We start from the raw sequence: 26,319 nt of genomic DNA, 5'->3' as shown, positions 1-26,319 counted from the left end.
TCATTAATCCAAGTCCCTGGAAATGATAGTCCAGTAAAATAAGCACTGTCCCTTTGTTCCTGTTGGGTACTTCATAATTTCTTTCAAAAAAAAGGGCTAGCCAGTAGATTTGGTTTTAATACAATTGTCATCAGTACATTGGATTTGTACAGGTTAAGCAAAAGTAAACATATATCAACATAGCATCCTTTTACATCCTCAGGATATTCCAAAAGACTTTGCAGCCAAAGAGCGTGTTTTTTTAACTGTTATCACTGTGCTTAGTTGGCAGATCTGAGAGCTCATCTCTTTGCAGCATGGTCCTGCAAATAACAATGCTTCTTGTTGTGTTGGTTGACAAAGAGAGTCCTTTTACTATTTTAAATTCATGTTACAGAATGTTTTCACTCTACGTAAATAGATTATCATGTACTCAGTTTAATATCACAATCACAGCATCTTTATGTGGCACCTAATACAACCTTGGGATGGTCTAAAGTGCTTCACAGTCAGTGTGGTAGTTTTGAGTCGAGTCAGTGTTGTTAATTAGGAAAGATACAACCACTGAGAAGTTCCTTCTTAATAACCGAAATAATGTGCCGAATCCCTGCAGTGGAGCTTCAACGTGTGACCTTCTGACTTCGAGGCAAGAGTGTTACCGCTGTGCTGAACCGACACTTTAATTGTGGGATATCGTAAATAACAAAATAACAGTTATTTAAATTCAGGGAGTATGATAACAAACTGCGCAAACAAATAGGCCGTAATCACCAGTATATTTTTGACAGGTGCATCCTGAACTTTGCTATTAAGCCGTTCAATGAATCATCTCTCATTGCCTTTGACATCTGAAAGCTTTGGCAGAGTGTAGTACTGAGCACGTCATAAATTGTTCCACCAACCTGTCTTCACGGCTAATTAGCTTTAAGATGCATATGCTACAGTTGACTTATTTTCCATTCATTCATTCACAGCTATATCTTCTCTCCTTTTCTGTTGCTCCTTCTCTTTAATGATGTTCTCCATTTATTGATAATCTCTATAGATTTCCGTCCTTGATTCCACTTTGTACTTAGAGGAGAAAGTGATGACTGCAGCTGCTGGAGATCAGATGCCCGAAACATCGATTCTCCTGCTCTTTGGATGCTGCCTGACCTGCTGCGCTTTTCCAGCAACACATTTTCAGCTCCACTTTGTACTTAACAATGTATTTCAGATTGTACACTGTTAGCACCATGGCTGCTAGGGTTTCCAACCAGTGGAGACAGATTTGGGGGGGGAGAGGTGTGGTAGGTCTTGGCAATTGGCGTTGGATTGTGCTTACAGAGGAACCTCGATTATCCTGCATTCGATTATCCGAATATCGGGTTATCTGGCAAGATCGCATGGTCCCAATACTTGGCTAAACTGTGTTATCCAGCATTCAATTATCCGGAATTCCATTAAAAAAACTCCCCACCAGTGTCCTTTGGATAATCGAGGTTCCTCTGTACAATGCGATGCCACTTCCTGCCACTTTTCCCTGGAGTGGCAGTGAAAGACAGTGAGGAATTACCTCTCATTTGCTAGTGGGGGGGAAGTTAATCAGTTTTTGAGCTCATTAAACTAACTATGAGGTGTTTTGACCCTGAGCGGGGATTTCCAACTGTGAAACCTATCAGCAACTGACCAGAGTTGGTTGTACAACAGAAGGAGTTACTCCTGGTAAGTTAGGGAGGCTTTAGTTAGTGAGATGGATGAACTGCAATCATGGCTGGAAAGTCACACAGAGGACTGTTGAGTTTGCGCCCATTTGTTGAGAGACATAGAGATGTACAGCACGGAAACAGACCCTTCAGTCCAACCGTCCATGCTGACCAGATATCCTAAATTAATCGAGTCCCACTTGCCAGCACTTGCCCCATATCCCTCTCAACCCTTCCTATTCATACACCCATCCAGATGCCTTTTAAATACTGTAATTGTACCAGCCTCCACCAATTCCTCTGGCAGCTCATTTCATACACGAACTACCCTCTGTGTGAAAACGTTGCCCCTTAGGTCCCTTTTAAATTTTACTCCTCTCACCTTAAATCTATGCCCTCTAGTTCTAGACTCCCCCATCCTAGGGAAAGGACCTTGTCTATTTATCCTATCCATGCCCCTCATGATTATATAAACCTATATAAGGTCACCCCTCAGCCTCCGACGCTCTGGGGAAAACAGCCCCAGCCTATTCAGCCTCTCCCTATAGCTCAAATCTCCAACTGTGGCAACATCCTTGTAAGTATTTTCTGAACCCTTTCAAGTTCCACACCATCCTTCCCAGTTTCCAGCACTGCTATTGAATGTACTGCCTCCCTCTGAGTGTTATCACTGCTCGCCCAGGTGTGTGTTCCACCTTCAGCTGCACAGCTCCATTTGTGCAGCTTCACCTCCCACTTCTTGTTCTGAGCCATGCCACTGCCATCAGCCACACTTCAAGTTGCTCTCTCTCCAACTTTCCTCTGGGCAGAATGGGCACAGATCAAGGTCCAGCTGTCAGGAGGTGAGAGAGATCACTACGTCCATATCCCCAGGCAGAGGAGCAACTCTGTCTCATTCCCCAGCCCCAGTGCCTCATTGGACTCACTCCGTTCTGGCAGATCATTACTGACATCTGAGGCCTCCAGGAATAAGATCCCCTTCCTGACCAATCAGACGGGCACCCCTCCTTCCCCCACCCACCCCAAGTCTCCATCCCTTGTTTAATTGTTTATTTCCATTAGCCACATGGTGCTGAAACAGGCCATTCAGCCCAATCAGTTCACCCACTGTTGTTATGCTGTCCTCAAGCCTCCTCGTACCTTTCCACACCAAAAGCCACCATCAAGGCTATCAATTCTCTCCTCCCTCATTTTTGGGGCATAGGTGGCACTGACTAGGCCCAGCAGTTATTGCCTGTCCATAGTTGCCCTTGAGAAGGTGGTAGTGAACTGCCTTAGAGTCATAGAGATGTACAGCACAGAAACAGACCCTTCGGTCCAACCCGTCCATGCTGACCAGATATCCCAATCCTATCTAGTCCCACCTGCCAGCACCTGGCCCTTATCCCTCCAAACCCTTCCTAATCATATACCCATCCAAATGCCTCTTAAATGTTGCAATTGTACCAGCTTCCAGCACAGCCTCTGGTAGCTCATTCCATACACATACCACCCTCTGTGTGAAAAAGTTGCCCCTTAGGTCTCTTTTATATCTTTCCCCTCTCACCCTAAACCTATGCCCTCTGGGCTCCCTGACCCCAGCAAAAAGACTTTGTCTATTTACCCTATCCATGCCCGTCATAATTTTGTAAACCTCTATCAGGTCACCCCTCAGTCTCCAACGCTCCAGGGAAAACAGTCCCAGCCTGTTCAGCCTCTCCCTGTAGCTCAGATCCTCCAACCCTGGCAACATCCTTGTAAATCTTTTCTGAACCCTTTCAAGTTTCACAACATCTTTCCGATAGGAAGAAGACCAGAATTGCATGCAATATTCCAACAGTGGCCTAACCAATGTCCTGTACAGCCGCAACATGACCTCCCAACTCCTGTTTTCAATACTCTGACCAATAAAGGAAAGCATACCAAATGCCGCCTTCACTATCCTATCTACCTGTGACTCCACTTTCAAGGAGCTATGAACCTGCACTCCAAGGTCTCTTTGTTCAGTAACATTCCCTCGGACCTTACCATTAAGTGTACAAGTCCTGCCTTGGTTTGCTTTCCCAAAACGCAGCACCTCGCATTTAGCTGAATTAAACTCCATCTGCCACTTCTCAGCCCATTGGCCCATGTGGTCCAGATCCTGTTGTAATCTGAGGTAACCCTCTTTGTTGTCCATTACACCTCCAATTTTGGTGTCATCTGCAAACTTACTAACTGTACCTCTTATGCTCTCATCCAAATCATTTATGTAAATGACAAAAGGTAGAGGGCCCAGCACTGATCCTTGTGGCACTCCACTGGTCACATGCCTCCAGTCTGAAAAACAACCCTCCACCACCACCCTCTGTCTTCTATCTTTGAGCCAGTTCTGTACCCAAGTGGCTAGTTCTCCCTGTATTCCATGAGATCTAACTTTGCTAATCAGTCTTCCATGGGGAACCTTGTCGAACGCCTTACTGAAGTCCATATAGATCACATCTCCTGCTCTGTCCTCATCAATCCTCTTTGTTACTTCCTCAAAAAACTCAATCAAGTTTGTGAGACATGATTTCCCACGCACAAAGCCATGTTGACTATCCCGAATCAGTCCTTGCCTTTCCAAATACATGTACATCCTGTCCCTCAGGATTCTCTCCAACAACTTGCCCACCACTGAGGCTCACCGGTCTATAGTTCCCTGGCTTGTCTTTATTACCCAACTGCTGTAGGCCATGTGCTGTGGGTTGACCCACAATGCAATTAGGTAGGGAATTCCAGGATTTTGACCCAACGACACTGAGGGAACACCAATATATTTCCAAGTCAGGATGGTGAGTGGCTTGGAGGGGAACGGTTCCCATGAATCTGCTGCCCCTTGTCCTTCTAGATGGAAGTCGTCGTGGGTTTGGCAGGCGCTGTCTGAGAATCTTTGAATTTCTGCAGAGCATCTTGTCGATGGTACACACTACTGCTACTGAGGGTCATTGGGGAAGGGAGTGGATATTCGTGGATGTGGTGCCAATCAAGCAGGGGCTGCTTTGTCCTGGATGGTGCTTCTATTTGTTCCCCTTAAACGAACCAGTGCAATTCACTTTGATTATAATCATGATGATAATGCCTGGGGCCTTGAGTAGGATGCTGCTACCAACCTCCTTCTGTTTATAATCTTGGGCTTCCAAGTAGTGAGGGTGTAGGTGAACCATGAATAATTCTCAACAGAGTAGGCACTTATTTTGGGTAACAAGGTGAGGTTTGTCACATTAGGATAACCACGTACAAGTTATATTATGCTGATGGTAACACAAAGATGAGAAGACATGACTGTCTCCAGTTACAGCTGGCCTGTATTACCCTGCACTCTGCTCTAATTGCTGGAGGCTTCTGTTGTATAGCAGAATGGGTGGACCTTCAAGTGAGCTCTCATTAACCTTTTCATATCTAATACCTCATACAGCAGTTTTAAACTTTTCCTTGGGCGAGCACGTTCCTCACCACTCCGAGTTAAGACCTTCTGGAAGTAGAGACAGCGGAGCAGTGTGGGTGGTCATCATGGCTATCGTGAAGGAGGGGGGAAGGGACGGGTTTGTGAGGGGCATTGATCTGAACTGGATGAGGGTGAGGATGAAGCTGAGTATTGGCTGGATAGTTGGGAACAGTTGCCTGGAGAGAGAGGAAGGAATGGATCTACAAGGTGTGTTGAGCCCAGGAGTGCCTGGACAAGTCAAAATGAAAGGTTGGGATTTGGTAGCTGAGAGTGTGTTGTTTGCTGCCCTCCTGATGGCACCATCATCTTGGTGCATGTTGGAGGGACCATGCTCACGCTGCTAATTTTCTCAACCACATCCATTCATGGCGGCTTGCTTGGAGAGATTTCCCCTCTCTGCTGCTTATTCGAATCATTGGGTGAGCTCATCTTACTCCAACCGTTCAGATCCTGGAGGTTATAGAATCCATTGTCCAGAGGAGCGACCTCCCCAGGTCTCCTCTCTATTTGTGAAGTTCCCTTGGCCTCGGAAACACAAATGCAGCTAAACTTCTCTTACTGTTTCTAGTGGTCAGTTTAATTGTAAGGTCTTCCTATGATAAACTGAGCATTTATCCCTCATCCTCTTCACCCCCACCCCCACTCTCCAGGCCCCTTTCTGATCTGAAGGCAGATGGCAGTTGGATTGCCCCTGAAACAGCTTTGGCTTCAGCAGGAATCTTCCAGAAAGGCCAGAAATGAGCTGAAGCCCCCAGTTATTCCAGTTTCAAGCTGTCCACGGAAATCCCTCTTTGGACCATTGAGGACAAAGTTAAGTTTGGAGATGTTGTGACTAAAATTTCAAGTTCGAATTTTGTTGACAGCAAAGAAATGCCAAAATTCATTTTTGATCTCAACAATCCAGCAATTTCTGTCACATAAATTTCCCCAGTCCTAACATTAATTTGAACCTACTGCCAAATCAAATAGATCTCCAAACATCCAATGGCAGTGACGTTATCAACTTCAGTAAGTTTTTTTTTGTGGACTGTGGGACATTGGTGTCACTGGTTAGGCCCAGCATTTATTCTCATTTGTTTGGCCCCTTTCCCGACGTCCCCAACAGTACCCTTCCACCGACACTCTCATTCATTTGGCCTCACCCTTGACAATTTCTCCTTCGAATCCTCCCATTTCCTCCAGACCAAAGGGGTAGCCATGGGCACCCGCATGGGCCCCAGCTATGCCTGTCTCTTTGTTGGCTACGTAGAACAGTCCATCTTCCGTAATTACACCGGCACCATTCCCCACCTCTTCCTCCGCTACATTGATGACTGCATTGGCGCCACCTCGTGCTCCCGCGAGGAGGCTGAGCAATTCACCAACTTCACCAACACATTCCACCCTGACCTTAAATTTACTTGGACCATCTCTGACACCTCCCTCCCATTCCTGGACCTCTCCATCTACATTAATGACGACCGACTTGACACTGACATTTTTTAGAAACCCACTGACTCCCACAGCTACCTGGATTACACCTCTTCCCACCCTACCTCCTGTAAAAATGCCATCCCGTATTCCCAATTCCTCCACCTCTGGCGTATCTGCTCTCCGGAGGACCAGTTCCACCACAGAACACACCAGATGGCCTCCTTCTTTAGAGACTGCAATTTCCCTTTCCACGTGGTTAAAGATGCCCTCCAACGCATCTCGTCTACATCCCGCACCTCCGCCCTCAGACCCCACCCCTCCAACCGTAACAAGGACAGAACGCCCCTGGTGCTCACCTTCCACCCTACCAACCTTCGCATAAACCAAATCATCCGCCGACATTTCCGCCACCTCCAAATGGACCACACCACCAGGGATATATTTCCCTCCCCAACCCTTTCCGCCTTCCGCAAAGACTACCTGGCCAGGTCCAAGCCCTACAACAACCCACCCTCCCATCCTGGCACCTTCCCCTGCCACCGCAGGAATTGCAAAGCCTGTGCCCACACCTCCCCTCCATCCAAGGCCCCAAAGCAGTTTTCCACATCCATCAAAGTTTTACCTGCACATCCACCAATATCATTTATTGTATCCGTTGCTCTCGATGCGGTCTTCTCTACATTGGAGAGACTGGACGCCGCCTAGCAGAGCACTTTAGGGAACATCTCTGGGATACCCGCACCTATAAATCCCACCACCCTGTGGCCCAACATTTCAGCTCCCCCTCCCACTCTGCCAAGGACATGGAGGTCCTGTGCCTCCTTCACCGCCGCTCCCTCACCACCAGACGCCAGGAGGAAGAATGCCTCATCTTCCGCCTTGGAATACTTCAACCCCAGGGCATCAATGTGGATTTCACCAGTTTCCTCATTTCCCCTTCCCCCACCTCACCCCAGCTCCAACCTTCCAGCTCAGTACCATCCCCATGACCTGTCCTACCTGTCTATCATCTTTCTCACCTATCCACTCTACCCTCCTCTCTGACCTATCATCTTCATCCCACCCCCATCCACCCATTGTACTCTTTGCTACTTTCTCCCCATCCCCACAATCCTCTCATTTATCTCTCCACCCTTCAGGCACTCTGCCTGTATTCCTGATGAAAGGCTTTTGCCCAAAACATCGATTTTCCTGCTCCTTGGATGTTGCCTGAGCTGCTGTGCTTTTCCAGCACCACACTGATCTAAACTCTGGTTTGCAGCGTCTGTAGTCATTGTTTTTACCAGCATTTATTGCCCGTTCCTAGTTGCCCCTTGAGAAGGTGGTGGTGAGCTGCCTTCTTGAACTTGCTGCAGTCCACCTGCTTTAGATTTCTCCACAATTCCTTTCGGGAGGGAATTCCAAGATTTTGACCCAGCAACAATGAGGGAACGGTGATATACTTCCAAGTCAGGGTAGTGAGTGGTTTGGAGAGAATCTTGCAGGGGGTAGGGCTCCCATGTATCTGCTGCCTCTTGTCCTTCTAGGTGGAAGTGGTCTCGGGTTTGGAAGGTGCTGTCTGAGGATTTTTGGTGAATTTCTGCAGAGCATCTTGTAGATGATACACACTGCTACAACTGAGCATCGGTGGTGGAATGTATGAATGCTTGTGGATGTGTTGCTAAACCAGTCGTCTGCTTTGTCCTGGATGGTGTCAATCTTCTTGAGCGTTGTTGGGAGCTGCACCCATCCAGGCAAGTCGGGATTATTCCATCACACTCCTGACTTGTGCCTTGGAAATGGTGGATAGACTGTGGGGAGTTAGGTGGTGACCTCTGACCTGCTCTTGTAGCCACTGTGTTTACATGACAAGTCCAGTTGAGTTTCTGGTCAATGGTAAGCCCCAACATGTTGTTGTGACTAACCATGTTGAAGTATTCTCACAGACAGCAAGCCAGAAAATACTTCCTTCAATGGAAGCTGAAATCTTATAAACCTCTTTAAGAATCATGTTGAAATAATAAAAAAAAATGGAAAGAGCATTAGACAAATATAACATTAATGTTCCAGGGTCAGAAAACTTCTTCAGAAGTTGTGCTTTTAATTTTGTGCAGGCAACCGGAAATTGCTGTTAGTTTCTCATTTATTTAATCGCTGTATGGACTGCCAAGGTCTTCAGTGCTTAGATGGAGAGAAATTTGTTAAGTGTGTTCAGGAAGAATTTCTCCTGCAGAATGTAGATGGCCCTTCTCGAGAAGGAGCAAAACTTGACCTCATCTTGAGAGATAAGGCAGGGTAAGTGACAGAAGTGTTAGTAGGGGAGCACTTCAGAACCAGAAGCAACAATTCCATTAGTTTTTGAACATCAATGGAAAAGGATAAGTCTGGTCCGCGAGTTAAAGTCCTAAATTGGGGCAAGGCCAATGTTGGTGGTCTTAGACAGGAACTTTCAAAAGTTGATTGTGGGAGGCTGTTTGCAGGCAAGGGGATGTCTGGTAAGTGGGAGGCTTTCAAATGTGTGTTAATGAGGGTTCATGGCCAGCATGTTCCTGTTAGAATGAAGGGTAAGGCTGGTAGGAGTAGGGAACCCTGGATGACTAGAGTTATTGTGGCCCTGGTCAAGAAAAAGAGGAGGCTAATGACAAGTATAGGCATGTATTGGGACATATATTGGGATCAAGTGAACTCCTTGAGTATAAAAAGTCTCAGAGTACATTTAAGAAAGAAATTAGGAGGGCTAAAAGAGGACAAGCAGTGACTTTGGCAGATAAGGTAAAGGAGAATCCAAAGAGATTCTGCAAGTACATGAAGGATGGAAGAGTAACTAGGGACAGAATATGGCCTCTTAAGGGTCAACAAGGTCATCTATGTGCAGAGCCACAAGAGATCCCAAATGAATATTTCTCATCAGTATTTACGGTTGAGAAAGGCATGGATGCTAGGGAACTTGGGGACATCTTGAAGAGAGTCCACATTCCAAAAGAGGTGCTGGAAGTCTTAAAATGTGTTAAAGTAGATAAATCCCCGAGACTTGATGAAGTGTGCCCTGGGACTTTGTGGGAGGCTATGGAGAAAATTGCAGGGCTCCTAGCAGAGATATTTGTACCATCGTCAGCCACAGGTGAGGTGCCCGAAGATTGGAGGATGGGTAATGTTGGGCCATTATTTAAGAAAGTCTGTAGGGAAATGCCTCAGAACTCAGACTGGTGAGCCTAACATCTGTAGTGGGGTGTGTTGTTTTGACAGGATTCTGAGAGACAGGATCTATAGACGTTTGGAGAGGCAAGGACTCAATTGGGATAGTCAGTATGGCTTGGTGCATGGGAAGTCGAGTCTCATGAATTTGAGTTTTTTGAAGAGGTGATCAAGAAACGTAGATGAGGGCAGTGCAGTAGACATTGTCTACATGGACTTTAACGAGGACTTTGACAAGCTACCACATAGGTTGTTAAGTAAGGTTAAATCTCATGGGATCCATGAAGAGCTAGTCAGTTGGATATAAAATTGACTTGATAGTAAAAGACAGAGGGTGGTGGAGGTAGAGAGTTGTTTTTCAGGCTACTAGCAGTGGTATGCCACAGGGATTGATGCTGGATCCACAGCTTCCTATGATTTATATACGTGATTTGAATGAGATTTTAGGAGGTATGGTTTGTAAGTTTGCGGATGACACCATGATTGGTGGTGGAGTGGACAGTGAAGAAGGTTATCTGAGAATGCAGTGAGATCTGGATCAACTGCACCAGTGGAGTGGGACGAGGAATGGCAGATGGAATTTAGTTTAGATAAACGCAGGGTGTTGTATTTTGATGGGTCAAACCAGGGCAGGACTTACCCAGTCAATGGGAGGGCCCTGGGGAGTGGTAGAGAACAAAAGGATCCAGGTTCATGGCTCCTAGAATGTAGAGTCACTGGAAGACAGGACGATAAAGAAGGCTTTTGATATGTTTGCTTTCATCGATCAAAGCATTGAGTATAGGAGTTGGGTCATCCTGTTGCAGCAGTACAAGACAATGGTGAGGTCATGTTCGTGTATTCCTTCTGCCACTGAGAAGGGCAAGAGAAGCAGGTAGATGGAAACTCTGCCACCTATCAGTTTACCTCGAAACTACATGCAGTCTGACTCGGAATTATTTAGATTAAATTACTTACAGTGTGAAAACAGGCCCTTCGGCCCAACAAGTCCACACTGACCCTCCGAAGAGTAACCCACCCAGACCCATTCCCCTACGTTTACCCCTTCACCTAACATTACGGGCAATTTAGCGTGGCCAATTCACCTAACCTGCACATCTTTAGACTGTAGAGGAAACCCATGCAGACACAGGGAGAATGTGCAAACTCCACACAGTCAGTCGCCTGAGGCGAGAATTGAACCCGGGTCTCTGGCGCTGTAAGACAGCAGTGCGAATCACTGTGCCACCGTGGCGCCCATTATATATTTATATCACTGTTCCTCCACTGTGGCTGGGCTACAATCCTCAAACTCCCATCCTGATAGGATTTGTTGGTGTACCATTGGCCAAAAGATGCAGTGGTTCAAGAAGGTGGCGCACCATACCTTACTAAAGGCAGTTAGGGATGGGCCAGTTTAGCAGCAATGCCCAGATCCCATGAAGGAGCAAAAGAGAGATTGGATCTGCATTGCAACCAATCTTCCCAACATGATGCATTGAACCTAAGATGAATGAGTTGATTTGGTAATGAGTTGTTTATTTATTTATTGTTCTTACCAATTACCTTCTTCCAATATCTTCTCTTTGCTGAAATGTAATCACACAGAAGGGAAGAACATTATTGTTGGCGCTAGTATGAAAGCTTGAGCCTTAAATATTGGAAACTGTTCTACTCTCGGGCCTCTCAGCACGGTCCAGTCACCCTTTGCTACTGGGTGTTTTTCAAGGTGGGATTACTAGATCACCAACAGGGCAGGGAGTAGCTACTCCACAATCGGGACAGGATTGAGAGAATTAAGCAGTAATCAATTCGAGTCTGTTGGAGTCAGTTATTCACTGAGATATCACTGAGAATCTGCAGAACATGTGTTCTGTCATATGCGATGAATAAACTGTAACACGCATTATTGCTTGTAATTCAATATTCAACCTGATTAAAAGAGAGTGGAAGGTCAGGAATTCTTTACGCTATATACAAACTTCCCTTTCTGATATAAAATCCAATATCAGTCATGCCAGGAACTGCATCATTTCAGTGTTATCAACTTTCCCATGCCCTTTCTGAACTACGATCATCGGTTGGAGGGGGAGCAGAAAGACCCAAGATTTTCAGAGCAGAATGAAAAGGAATAGAGAACCCTGTTGATAAATCATGGTGAAAACAAATTAAATCAGGGACTATTGAATAGGGGACATAAATTTCAAGAGAGAACAAAACTAAACAGAGTGAGAAAATTGAAGTAATAAAAATAAAGGACACAGAGAAGGTAATGAAGAAGGAAATGCAAAAGCAAATAAAAATTGGAAGTTGAATAATTGTCTACATGTTCCATTCTGGAGTCTGCTCGCAAACTGATTTGTACACATGTCAGAACTCAGTGCAAGACAAAATAGCATAGCTGAGGAAATGTTCACATCTCAGATCTTTAAAATTAAAATTAATGTTGATACACCCATCTATAGTATTTCATTTGTAAGTATGAGCATTCATAAATTATGGATTGCCTATACTGAGCAAATATAGGAAGAGGAAAAGTAAATCCAAAACTAAAAGGTCAAGACTCGAGAAATCAGGAAAAGTAATAACAACAAAAAAAAATACAAAAACAAATCAGTGGGCTACCTCAGCATCAACCCCAGTCTGTTCGAGGTAAACCAGATTCTGTAGAAAGGGAGTCAAGGCTACTAACTTGTGGATATCGATGGATGAAAAGCCAATGATGGTTTCTCGCAAAGCATTATTAATTATAGGAAATGAACTAATAAATTCACTGAACCTATAGCTTGGAAACAGAAAATGTTTAGCTCCTCATGCACACGGAGTGAGATAAATGCTTTAGTGGGGGTTCCTTCTTGCTTGCATTCAATTTGTGCGATACAGTTCCTACATTGTTAGTGTAACCAGCGCAGAAGATCAGCAGACTTAAAGTACAAATTTTAATCAAAGCAACTTGAGATTCTGCAAGTTTTCTGTTTCGGTGCTAGTTTCAAAAAATATTGCACTAGAACCAGGGCCCACTCAAAAACCTGGCCATGTCCCCAGGATGAGCTCATCGCTGGCAGAAGTTTGCCCTATTCGCACTAATTTGCAGACCATGAGGAAACTGCAGAAATTACACTGGTACATTTTTAAAAGAGTTTGAATGATTATTTTGTTAATGTTTTTGAGAAACTGCCTCCTTTTATTCCAATCTGATGAGAAAATGTTCTGTATATTTTATAAAAGTAACACCCAATTCTCTAAATTGGATTGATCACAGGTGGGAAAACTTAGAGATTTAATATGTTTCTTTTTGGTGGACTCGCTTTCAAATGCATCAACCAATCTTTACTGAGCTACTGCTAATACATCAAGAAATATCTTGATAACAAATTTTTTTTCTTAAGCAAGTATCTTTTAAAATAGTCCTTGATTGCAAAGGCTTATAAAATGGGAAATCCAGTTAGGAGGGTAAAATTATCTGGAGAATAATATTGCTAACAAAGGAAGCTTGACAAGTTGTTGTGATCTGTATTGTAGATGGTGTACTGACCTAAGTGTCAATGCAGCCTTATGAACTTCCACAGGTCTAGAACACACAGAGGATTTAAAGTAATTTGCACTTTGAGATGCTTCTGCCTGCTGACGTTTGATGCAGTTCATGCTCAGGAGATGCCTCACTGTTGAAGAATACAAGGAATTCTGCTGTGCAGCTGCTGTCTTCCTGCCACTGTCTGAAATTTAGCATATGTTCTGCAACCTTTGTAGCCTGTTTGACCCAGAGATGAGTTTTTGAATCAGATCAGCCCCAGCACACCCATGTGTTTATAGCTCTGATACTCCTTTCACCTGTGTTTTAGCTCAGCTGCTGCTGAAACCCTCATTCATGTCCCTGCCACCTTGAGAGTTGGCTTTTTGAGTGTGCTCCTGGCTCACCTCCAGTACTGCACTTTCCATTAACTCGAGCCCAACTAAAGCTCTGCTGACCATATCCTAACGCAGTGGACCAAGCCCGATTCAGTCAACACCCCTTTAGTGGCCAATTGACATTGTGTCCTGGTCTAGAAATTATTTCAGTTTTAAATTCTCATTCTCTTACTCAAATCTCTCCATAGCCTTATACATAAGCTCTCGAATTTTCTAGCTCCATCTCTTGTGCTTATCTCCAATTGCGAAGCACTGGTAGCCATGCTTTCAGACTGTATAATTGGAAGTGTCTGCCATAACCTATACTACCTCCCCTCCTTTAATGTACTCCCTAAAGTTTACTTCTTTGACCACGGTTTTGGTCACCTATCCTAACACCTCCAATGTACCTCAGTATCCAATGCTGTTTGATAATGCCATTGTGAAGCATCATGAAATAATGTACAAAATACATATAAAGAGTAAGGCACATCAATGTAAGTATTTGCTATTATTCCAAGAGGTGAATGAGAAGGAATATGTCCTTATTAAACCCATGGAAGCAAGTGGAGTTTTATTTGGAGTTATAGAGATGTACAGCACGGAAACAGACCCTTTGGTCCAACTCGTCCGTGCCGACCAGTTATCCTAACCCAATCTAGTCCCATTTGCCAGCACTTGACCCATATTCTTCTAAGCCCTTCCTATTCATAAACCCATCCAGATAACTTTTAAATATTGTAATTGTACCAGCCTCCACCACTTTCTCTGGCAGCTCATTCCATATATACACCATCCTCTGCAAGAAAAGGTTGTCCCTTGGGTCCCTTCTCACCCTAAACCTATGCCCTCTAGTTCTGGACTCCCCCCACCCCCACCCCCACCCCCATCCCCACTCAGGGAAAGGACTTTGTCTCTTTATCCTATCCATGCCCCTCATGATTTTATAAATCTCTAAAAGGTCACCCCTCAGCCTCTGACACTCCAGGAAAATAGCCCTAGCCTATTCAGTCTCTCTCCTCCAAACCTGGTAACATCCTTGTAAATCTTTTCTGAACTCTTTCAGGTTTCAGAACATCATTCCTATAGCAGGGCGACCAGGATTACACACAGCGTTCCAAAAGTGGCCTCACCAATTTTCCAGCAACACATTTTTCAGCTCTGATCTCCAGCATCTGCAGTCCTCACTTTCTCCCCCTCACCAATGATCTCCCAACTCTTGTACTCTATGCTCTGACCAATAAAGGAAAGCATACCAAATGCCTTCTTCACTATCTTATCTCCCTGTGACTCCACTTTCAAGGACCTGTGAACCTGCACTCCATGATCTCTTCAGCAATACTCCCCTTTCTCTTCAATGTAGATATTTTATATTACAGTAAGACCATGTAGAAGAAATAATCTGGTGGCATATGAGCTTTGACAGATGACTCATCTAAATGCTTCTTGATCAACAGAGAATTGTTATCATTTAAACTATCTTCTTGCGTTTTTGTTCAACGTTTCTGATAAAAAAAAATGTGGTTGCAAGTAGGCAGAGCCTCCTGTGAACCTGAGCTTGCACTATTTGTAATCTCACAAGTCTGGGTGAGGGAGCAGTTCCAACAACACTTCAGAAGCTCCACACCATCCAGGACAAAGTAGCCCTCGCTTGATTAACACCACATCCACAAACATCCACTCCCTCAACCACCAATGCTTCGTAGTAGCAGTGTGTACCATCTACAAGATGCACACCATCAGGGTAATATATGTAAACAAAAAATAATAGTCTAATTTGTTTTGCAGACAAAGTAATGTATTGAAATTGCAAGGCAGCATGATATTTATACTGCAGTTCATAAAAACAATAAAGCTGAAATTGGATTGTTCACAGTGTTTAGGGTGAACAGAAAATGCTGGAAATACACAGCAGATCAGACAACATCTGTGAAGAGAACTAATGAATTGACATCTTGGGTTGAACCCTTAGTCAAGACTGAATGTGACTACAATTCCTTTCACAAGTGTATTCTCACACAGTTTAAAAATCAACGGGAGTTTTGGCCATCAAGCATTCTTTCATGAGGTATAGATCTCCATTTAAACTCAGACATGAAAGCTTTCTCAGGACCAAATGAATTAATAGCCTTTGAAACAAGATCATTGATCATCCTTGTTTAATGAAATAATAGTGGTAGATATTGCATATCCTATTTAATGAGCAAATGCTCACATTTAAATATATTGCAATTATCTGTCGATGTTTTGACTGTATATCAGAAACCAGAATAGAACTGCTGCAGATTAAGTGATTTTCAGGACTGCACATTATAATTAACAAAAAACCAGTTCCTCAGCTCTATGTTGAAACTTGGTAACTATTTCCTTTTTCCCTCCAGGATTAATAAAATAATACAAAATGAAACTCAGAAATGTCCCTGGCTGAAAGCTGCCATTAATAGAGGGCTGTTTGAAAATATCTCTGTCGTTATACTTTAAACAAAATTTCCAGGATGTTAGCAGGAATGCACTTTTAGTCAGACTGCATTTGGAATATTGTGAGCAGTTTTGGGCCCCATATCAAAGGAAGGATGGGTGGAGTTGGAGGAGGTTTTCAATGCCGATCCCGGGAATGAAGGGCTTGTTATATAAGGAGTGGCTGAGGACTCTGGGACTGTACTCTAGCATTTAGAAGGATGAGGAGCGGTCTGATTGAAACGTACAGAATATTGAGAGGCCTGGACTGAGAGTGGACGTGGAGTAGATGTCTTCCACTCGACTAGGACTTGAGGACACAGCCTGAAAGTGAAATGATGACCCTTTAAAATTGAGATGAGGAGGAATTTCTTCAGCCAAAGGGTGGTGAATCTGTGGAACATATTGCTGCAGAAGGCTGTGGAGGCCAAGTCATTAAGTGTACCTCAGGCAGAGATCGATAGGATCCTGATTGGTAGCATGATCGAGGGTTCCAGGGAGAAGGCAGGAGAATGGGGTTGAGAAACATGTCAGCCATGGTCAAATGGCAGAGCAGATTCAATGGGTCGAATGGCCTAATTCTGTTCATTTATCTTATGATCTTAATCCTCTATTTAAATGCACAGAGAGAATAGAGAACATTCCAAGGTAAGCATTCTAAATCCACATCATATGTTTGCAATACTCCAAAAATAGTATTGATATCAGCACCTTTTAAAGAATATATTTATATATATATATTTTCTTTTCGAGAAATCTGATGAAGGGTTAGGACCACAGCCACGGAAAGAGTGAATCAAACCCATAATCTTCTAATCCGTAATCAGACACACTCTGCACTGTGCCATTGGCCTTGTGACAAGTGAAACTATGCAATTGTATGTGTGAAATCTTGTAGTAATCACTGTGTTGAAATTAAGGGCAACAATTATATTAGAATACATGTGTTGCATGCCTAAAGCGTGTTATTAAGTATTTGCTATTCTTGATAAATTGTAAATCTCTCGCACACACATATAATAGAAAATAAATTATGCAACAGTGTGACTGTTGGCAGTCAATAATAAAATGTTGTATGACGTGATTGTGCACTAGTTTATCCTTCATTGTAGATTAATGTTTTCCCTGTTTTGGAACTGCAGCTGAGCAGAATTCGAAAAGGGAAACTGGCAGCTTTAATTAAAAGCAGAGTTTGGTTTGGTGACTTGGGTTACCATTCATTTATCTAATATTACATGGCTTTTCCAACCTGGCCAGCACCCAAGTAATAAATTTATTTGCTTGAGTAGAACCTGAGGGATTTAGTCAAGGAATTCAAAGAAGGAGATTAAAATTGTGCACGCCATATAAATCAGTTCCAGCATATTTTCCATACTGCTGTGTTCTTAAGGTAGTTCTCACATGATTGCTGTCAAGAGCTGAAACAGTTTTGTACAGGTTACATTTTGGTTTTTGACTTTAATTTGTTGTTGCACTAAATAATGGTTGAAAATTTGCTTCGCGTACAATTAAAATAAAAGGCCTATTAAATCTAACTGTTGTGAGACTAATCCATTTTTTTGAAGTAGGGCAGAGTTTTCTTCAGGCACCCACTGTCAGGGTGAAATTTTTTTTATCATTCACAGGATGAGGGTGTCGCTGGCTAGCCCAAGCATTTATTGTCCATCCCTAATTGCCCGGATGGTAGTTAAGAGTAAACCACATTGCTGTGGGTCAGGAGTCACATGTAGGCCAGACCAGGTAAGGATGGCAGTTTCCTTCCCTAAAGGGCATTGGTGAACCAGATGAGCTTTTCTGGCAATTGGCAATGAATTCATGTCATCATTAGACACTTAAATCCAATTTTATTTTAATTGAATTCAAGTTCCACCATCTGCCATGGCAGGATTCAAATGCAGGTCCCAAGAGCGTTACCTGGGTCCCTGGATTAATTGTCCAGTGACAATACCACTAGACAATCACTTCCCCCTAAATGGGGAGTCAGAAGTCTGCATTATGTGGGAAACAGCCATTTCCAAATTGTCCAGTCATTGCCCAGAGTGTAACTAGGAAGCTCTCCAGCACTGAGCCAGCAGAAAGTTGCCTTTCTAAGGGAGAAGCAGAGAGTGGGATTGTTGAAAGATGCAGGTGGCTATTGTAGAGGTGGCAGCTGGACCTCAGGTTGGTGAGGAAGTGGGGATGGTTTCTGAAGTGAGTATCAAGCAGCAAGCCTCAAAAGAGTTTTTGCACTGTGCCCTAATTGGCTAGTCACCACTTGCTGAATGTAGCCTCCCCTCCAAAACCACACTCCCATCCAATCTCCAGGGATCTACAGACATGCAAATTAGTAGTGAAATAGAACATTCAGCCCCTTGTCTGTCTCAGCAATTCAATAAGATCATCACTGGTCTAATTGTAACGTCACGTCCATGTTCCCACTAACCCCAATCACATTCTTCATCTCAGGTGATCAGGCCTTCCAGGAGGTATGAAGACAAGCTGTTGTCTTATTTGGCAATGCCACCATTTATTGTCCACTCTGAACTGCCCTTGTGGAGGTGATGATGAACTGCCATCTCAAATTGCTACAATCAGTGTCGCACTCTTTTTGCTGTTAGGAACAAGTTCCAGGATTTTTATGCAGTGACACTGATGAAATGGTGATTTATTTCCAATTCAAGATGTTATGTGATTGGAGGGTCCTTACAAATAGTAGTGGAATGTGCCTGCTTCCTTTGTCCTCCTGGATATTAGTGGTGATGGGTTTGAAAAACACTGTCAAAGAAGCCTTTGTGAATTGCTGTAGTGTGTCCTTTCCCAGTAAAACTCAGCAGCTACAGTGTGCCAGTAGCGAAAGGGATGAATTCTTATAATGGTGGACAGGGTGCTAATCAAGGAATTCCTTGCCCTGGATGTTGTTGAGTTTTTTTATGTGTTGACTGAACTGCACGAGCCAAGGTGAGTGGAGAACATTCCATCACACCCCTCGCTTGTGACTTGTAGATGGTGGACACACATTCGGGAGTGGGATGTTGATTACCAGTATTCCCAGCCTCAGACTTTTTAAAATCACCGTATTTATGCAGTTGGTCGACTTAAGTTTCTGTTCAGTGATGATCCTAAGGATGCTTATGGGGGAATCAGCATTGGCAATGCCATAAAGCATCACATGATGTTTTTAATTATCTTGACGGAGCTAGTTATTCCCTGACATTTGTGTGGTGAAAATGTTATTTGCCATAAATTGGGAGGTCATGTTGTGGCTGTACTGGACATTGGTTAGGCCACTGTTGGAATATTGCGTGCAATTCTGGTCTCCTTCCTCTAGAAAGATGTAAAACTTGAAAGAGTCCAGAAAAGATTTGCAAGGATGTTTGCCAGGGTTGGAGAATTTGAGCTATAGGGAGAGGCTGAATAGGCTGAGGCTGTTTTCCCTGGGGTGTTGGAGGCTGAGGGGTGACATTAGAGAGATTTATAAAATCATGAGGGGCATGGAAAGGATAAATAGACAAAGTCTTTTCCCTGAGGTGGGGTAAGTCCAGAACTAAAGGGCATAGGTTTAGGGTGAGAGGGGAAAGATATAAAAGAGACCTAAGGGGCAACGTTTTCACGCAGAGGGTGGTACGTGTATGGAATGAGCCTCCAGAGGAAGTGGTGGAGGCTGGGACAATTGCAACATTTAATAGACATCTGGATGGGTATATGAGTAGGAAGGGTTTGGAGGGACATGGGCCGGGTGCTGGCAGATGGGACTAGATTGGTTGACATGGACGAGTTGGACCGAAGGGCCTGTTTCCATGCTGTACATCTCTATAACTCATGTAACTGCTCCTGCCTGACTCTATAATACTGTTATCAGTACCTTTGGTGGGTCTGACTTGCTGCTGGAAGAGAATTGACCAGTCAGGCAATATCAGAGCCTCCTCCAGTGCCTGCTTGACTATGATTCTGGAACTCTCTCAGTATGGATCGTGAGAGCTGTCTGTTCTGGCTGTTATTGTTATGTCTGCCAGGTCAATATCTGATGGTCACTTCTCTTCCATTCTTCTTGATCCCTTTGAGTGTCTTGCTGGACCAAGTGAGAGGGCAGTTTAGAGTCAACCACATGTCTCTGGACATGGAGGCACATTTTCTTCCCCTGAAAGATATGAATGAACGTGATCAGTTTTTACCACAATCCAGTAATTTGTTGGCCACGGTTTCTGCTTCTCAATTCTTCATTCTGTCTAATTAACTGAATTGAAGCCCCTCAGTTGCCTCGGTGGGATTTGAAATAATGTTTCTGGACCATAAGTCAAGCTGCTGGGTTTATGAATCAGGTGACATAATCATGAACTATCATTTTCCCTTTTCATTATATAGATAAGAAAGCCACTTCTGTTTCTTGTAATCATTTCATTGTTCCTGACTTTGGTACTGGGTGTTTTTGCCAAATATCTGAATGCTGATCATTTCATTTCTCCCCCACTATCCCCAGCCTGCTCTTCCTCTTAAAAAACAGAGGGCTGGTCTTGGAGGGGTCTGAATGGCATGGGCTATGCCAGGATTTGTGCCTGAAATCCAGCAAAGCCTCTCTCACTGGTTGAGAGCTACACACTGCACCTTTTGTGCATTTCCCAGGCGAGTTTCTGACTGGATAGCTGCGATTTTCCAATTACAGAATTATAATAGCTTGTGAAACACCTTATTAGTGCCACAACAGCCTCAGTAGTTAACTTGTTATCTGAGTAAATGGGCTGGGCATTGAGAGGTCTCAATGTGGAGATCAGAGCAACTACCTGGTGACTTCAGCTCACTGCGTCCTCGAAACGACCTTCCACATCGTCACTAGGTGCTAATGTCTCAGGGCATGCTCCCTGGCACCAGCCACATGCACCCCACATCCATGGACATTGACACCAGATCTGTGCCAGCCTCAAAGAGCCTTAAAGACATTACTCCGACCCATTTACAGAATGCTTCTGCACTTCCATGCTGCCCCAGTAACTCTCACAGTAACGCTGCAGCAAAGATACCGTGTGCTCAGGGACACGGCCCCAGCTCAGGGACACGGCCCCAGCTCAGGGACACTGCCCCATGCTCAGGGACACGGCCCCATGCTCAGGGACACGGCCCCATGCTCAGGGTCACGGCCCCCGCTCAGGGACACTGCCCCAGCTCAGGGACACTGCCCCAGCTCAGGGACACTGCCCCAGCTCAGGGACACGGCCCCATGCTCAGGGTCACGGCCCCCGCTCAGGGACACTGCCCCAGCTCAGGGACACTGCCCCAGCTCAGGGACACTGCCCCAGCTCAGGGACACGGCCCCATGCTCAGGGACACGGCCCCATGCTCAGGGACACGGCCCCATGCTCAGGGTCACGACCCCAGCTCAGGGACACGGCCCCATGCTCAGGGTCACGACCCCAGCTCAGGGACACTGCCCCATGCTCAGGGACACGGCCCCATGCTCAGGGACACGGCCCCATGCTCAGGGACACGGCCCCATGCTCAGGGACACTGCCCCATGCTCAGGGACACTGCCCCAGCTCAGGGACACGGCCCCATGCTCAGGGACACGGCCCCATGCTCAGGGACACGGCCCCATGCTCAGGGTCACGACCCCAGCTCAGGGACACGGCCCCATGCTCAGGGTCACGACCCCAGCTCAGGGACACTGCCCCATGCTCAGGGACACGGCCCCATGCTCAGGGACACGGCCCCATGCTCAGGGACACGGCCCCATGCTCAGGGTCACGACCCCAGCTCAGGGACACTGCCCCATGCTCAGGGACGTGGCCCCATGCTCAGGGACACTGCCCCATGCTCAGGGACACTGCCCCATGCTCAGGGACACGGCCCCATGCTCAGGGACACTGCCCCATGCTCAGGGACACTGCCCCATGCTCAGGGACACTGCCCCATGCTCAGGGACACTGCCCCATGCTCAGGGACACTGCCCCATGCTCAGGGACACGGCCCCATGCTCAGGGACGTGGCCCCATGCTCAGGGACACTGCCCCATGCTCAGGGACACGGCCCCATGCTCAGGGACGTGGCCCCATGCTCAGGGTCACGACCCCAGCTCAGGGACACTGCCCCATGCTCAGGAACACGGCCCCATGCTCAGGGACACTGCCCCATGCTCAGGGACACTGCCCCATGCTCAGGGACACTGCCCCATGCTCAGGGACACTGCCCCATGCTCAGGGACACGGCCCCATGCTCAGGGACACGGCCCCATGCTCAGGGACACTGCCCCATGCTCAGGGACACGGCCCCAGCTCAGGGACACTGCCCCATGCTCAGGGACACTGCCCCATGCTCAGGGACACGGCCCCATGCTCAGGGACACGGCCCCATGCTCAGGGACACGGCCCCATGCTCAGGGACACGGCCCCAGCTCAGGGACACTGCCCCATGCTCAGGGACACTGCCCCATGCTCAGGGACACTGCCCCATGCTCAGGGACACTGCCCCATGCTCAGGGACACTGCCCCATGCTCAGGGACACTGCCCCATGCTCAGGGACACTGCCCCATGCTCAGGGACACTGCCCCATGCTCAGGGACACTGCCCCATGCTCAGGGACACGGCCCCATGCTCAGGGACACGGCCCCATGCTCAGGGACACGGCCCCAGCTCAGGGACACTGCCCCATGCTCAGGGACACTGCCCCATGCTCAGGGACACTGCCCCATGCTCAGGGACACTGCCCCATGCTCAGGGACACTGCCCCAGCTCAGGGACACTGCCCCATGCTCAGGGACTCTGCCCCTGCTCAGGGGTGGATTTCTGGGCTCTCTGCTCACTGACACAGCTCACACTCACTCTGAGCACAAGTGAATGCTCACAGCATCCCTTTCCTTTTCGTATATTGCTCAGTCACCTCGGTCACGTTGAGAGAGAGAGACAGCCTTTGAGACGGCAGAGAGCTATAAAATCTCCACATTCCATACTGTGCTTGCTCACTATTACTATAGAAACGTAATTAATGCGATTGGTGAGCAAGTCCTGTCACATACTCTGAACCCTTTAGAATTAAGATACGTTGTGGGAGGTATTCTCAGACAGTCTGTAACAAAATTATAAATGTGTTCTTTTAAAATCACTGTTGCATCTTTGTAATACTGAATACAGAACAGGAAATTTTGTATTCAAAGGTGCTTATCACGAGGTGAAAACTCAATCCCTTGGCAATTATAATGATATTTAGGAAACAACTTCGAAGTCTCTCAGTATAGAATATACTAGAGACAGGTAAAGATTGTTGTTGTGCTTCGATCAGTTGGCCCAGTCGTTCAGTGTAACGGAGCCGAGTTATTTGCACTGTCTCAGTAATTGCTGTCGATCACAGAGCACTGTCACTTACTTGCCCTCTTTTCTTTCAGCAGATGAAGGGTGTGAGGATGAGGAAGAAGCAGGGAATCTGCAGAATGGAAAAGAAAGGAGTGAGTGTATTAAACATAAGAATTGGTCTGTTCCTGGGGATTTTCCACAGATTTTTGCTTTAAAATTTTTAAATTAACTTGCTGTGTGGAAATTTTAACTTTCAAAAATGAAATTAGTCTGCACTAATAACAGCCACGAGCACCAGAGAGATGGATTAGGCATGGATTACTTAGTTAAAACTGACTTCAGAAATTACGTGTACAAAACTGCCATCCAGCCAATCTCTCATCACAAAACCAAAAGACAATGGCTGAAGTGTTTGTGCCCATATTCAACCAGAAGTACTGAATGGATCACTCTCCTGAGGTCTCACCAATCACAGAAGCCTGTCTTCAGCCAATTTGCTTCACTCTTCATAGAGAGGATGCAGCAAATACTGTGGACCTAATACAAATCGAGCTGTCAGTCTATTGGCTTGTGCTGCAGAGCTGCTGTATTAACAGTCATTTCCATCACAGGTTCAGCAAGCAAAGATTTATCTGAGTATATATTTGGGACATACTTCCACTGATTACCAATCGTTACTTCTTAAAACCAAAAGATTTCAGCTCAGTTTATAATTCTCCACTTAATGTGGGTCCCCCTCTTATCTCATTCTCATCCCTGGGTCTGCTCTTTGGTTTCCCCTTTATCTCATTAGTACATTGATGGATAATTGTTACAACTGTAACTGAGTACAACCACAGCTTAGACCATCTTGCAGATTAATTTTTAACCCTATTAATATCAATTTCCTCATTCCTTCTTCAGTCATACCAGTTAGCCATCCACCTGGATACTGGGAATCTTTCTGAACATTCCCAAGGTTTTTACCTTGCACCTTTTATGAGCTGACCTGTATGCTGATGATGCGGTGAAGTAGGGGGTTCCTCTAATGCTTACAGCGAAGCCTGTTGAAGTGCAGCCACTTTGGAGGCCTGCCTGTGAGACTACTTTCACCACCTCCAGCCATTAGCTTTTAGGAGGCAGATACAACATGATTATCGATTAAATGATTACCAATTCACATGACGATTTGTATCCACGGATGGAGTTGTACATTACATCTGTAGTTCCAAAAGCCCTGTCACTAATTGGTGATCTCAATGTCTTCCTGAATGGCTCAATTTTTCTCCCACAGGTTTAGGAAACCAGAGAGATTTGTCAATGTTCTTGCCGTTTTCAGGCAGGTTTTCTGACAGAGGTACTACCTCACAGTTGAAGTTTGTCAGTCACCTCGAGCTTTGGCAGTAGATGTTGAAAAGTTCCTTTCGCCCAATTAGTATCTAGATTTCTGGGGTAAAGCAGATTTTATCTGTGTAACTGAAGGAGCTTTGATTAGTAGTAACATTGTACACTCCTTCTCAAACATAAGCAGTCTGTTTTAGTATCTGGCTAGCATCAACTACTGTCAGATACAATTGGTTAGTGTTAAACCCACAACCAGAGTCAGAATGTAGCCTGAGAGAGTGGACCACTACACCTCAGGGGGTGCTAACCCTTCCAGTTTAGTTTCCACTCAACTACCTCCTCCTTGGACTGCAATCTGCAGTACATTTTAGTACAGAACTGTTGTTGATGTATCATGGTGAGGGAGTCCCATGCTGCTGCTGTGTTTATTGTTAACGCTGCCCACTTGCTGTGATTCCTCTGGTGGTTTACCTGAAGCACGGAACAATATTGAAAAGCTCTGCTTCTGACCAACCCTGCCAAGTGTGAAGTTGTCCATTTTGGAAGAACAAATAAGAATGCGGAATACAGGGTTAATGGTAGGGTTCTTGGTCAGGTGGAGGAACAGAGGGATCTTGGGGTCTTTGTAAATAGATCTTTGAAGGTTGCCACTCAGGTGGATAGAGTTTGTAAGAAGGCCTATGGAGTATTATCGTTCATTAGCAGAGGGATTGAATTCAAGAGTCGTGAGGTGATGTTGCAGCTGTACAGGACTTTGGTTAGGCCACATTTGGAGTACTGTGTGCAGTTCTGGTCGCCTCACTTTAGGAAAGATGTGGAAGCTTTGGAGAGGGTGCAGAGAAGATTTACCAGGATGTTGCCTGGAATGGAGAGTAGGTCATACGAGGATAGGTTGAGAGTTCTCGGCCTTTTCTCGTTGGAACGGCGAAGGATGAGGGGTGACTTGATAGAGGTTTATAAGATGATCAGAGGAATAGATAGAGTAGACAGTCAGAAACTTTTTCCCCGGGTACAACAGAGTGTTACAAGGGGACATAAATTTAAGGTGAAGGGTGGAAGGTATAGGGGAGATGTCAGGGGTGGGTTCTTCACCCAGAGAGTGGTGGGGGCATGGAATGCGCTGCCCGTGGGAGTGGTGGAGTCAGATTCATTGGCGACCTTTAAGCGGCATTTGGATAGGTACATGGATGGGTGCTTAATCTAGGATAGAAGTTCGGCACAACATCGTGGGCCGAAGGGCCTGTTCTGTGCTGTATTGTTCTATGTTCTATGTTCTATGTTCTAACCCCCGATAGAAACAAAATGTGGGTCACATAGCTTGAGCTGAGACCATTGCTAGTGGTGTCTGTCCATGTAGCAAGTAGTTGTACAAATCTCACCACTTTCTCCTTTTGCTATCAATCAATACCAAATCTCTATTCTAAAACACAGAGTGGCTAAATATGAAAACAACAAATGTGTCTAAATATGTCCTACAAAAAGGACATTTTACATTAAACATCCAAACTTTGGGAGAAGATTTGTAGCTCGGGTGCTCGTTGTTGTGGTTCTGTTCGCCGAGCTGGGAATTTGTGTTGCAGACGTTTGTGTGGCACTCATCCACAGATTCAATCAATAAGCACATCGACCTGGACCCAATATACCGGCCACTGCAGCGGACAGCTGGAACTGACAACCGGAAGTGGCAGAGACAAGCCACTATAAATGCCGGAGGAAAGA

General features: G+C 45.4%; 1 protein-coding gene across 13 annotated transcripts in view; it reads left to right on the top strand.

The window, feature by feature from the left end:
• The window catches only part of dtnba (dystrobrevin, beta a), a 516,323-nt gene that overhangs the window by 468,328 nt on the left and 21,676 nt on the right, over positions 1-26,319 (top strand). For 9 of the 13 annotated variants that reach the window (XM_072563143.1, XM_072563151.1, XM_072563188.1 and 6 more), the window contains one exon: positions 23,370-23,429. The exons of 2 other annotated variants lie outside the window; for them this stretch is intronic. In XM_072563143.1, coding sequence (XP_072419244.1) covers positions 23,370-23,429 — 60 coding nt within the window. The remainder of the gene's footprint in view (positions 1-23,369; positions 23,430-26,319) is intronic. 2 more of the 13 variants (XM_072563181.1, XM_072563124.1) reach the window with 1 other exon arrangement.

This window comes from Chiloscyllium punctatum, chromosome 3 (genome assembly GCF_047496795.1).
Source record: "Chiloscyllium punctatum isolate Juve2018m chromosome 3, sChiPun1.3, whole genome shotgun sequence".
NCBI classification, from domain to species: domain Eukaryota; kingdom Metazoa; phylum Chordata; class Chondrichthyes; order Orectolobiformes; family Hemiscylliidae; genus Chiloscyllium; species Chiloscyllium punctatum.
This window is presented reverse-complemented; position numbering and strand designations above follow the sequence as displayed.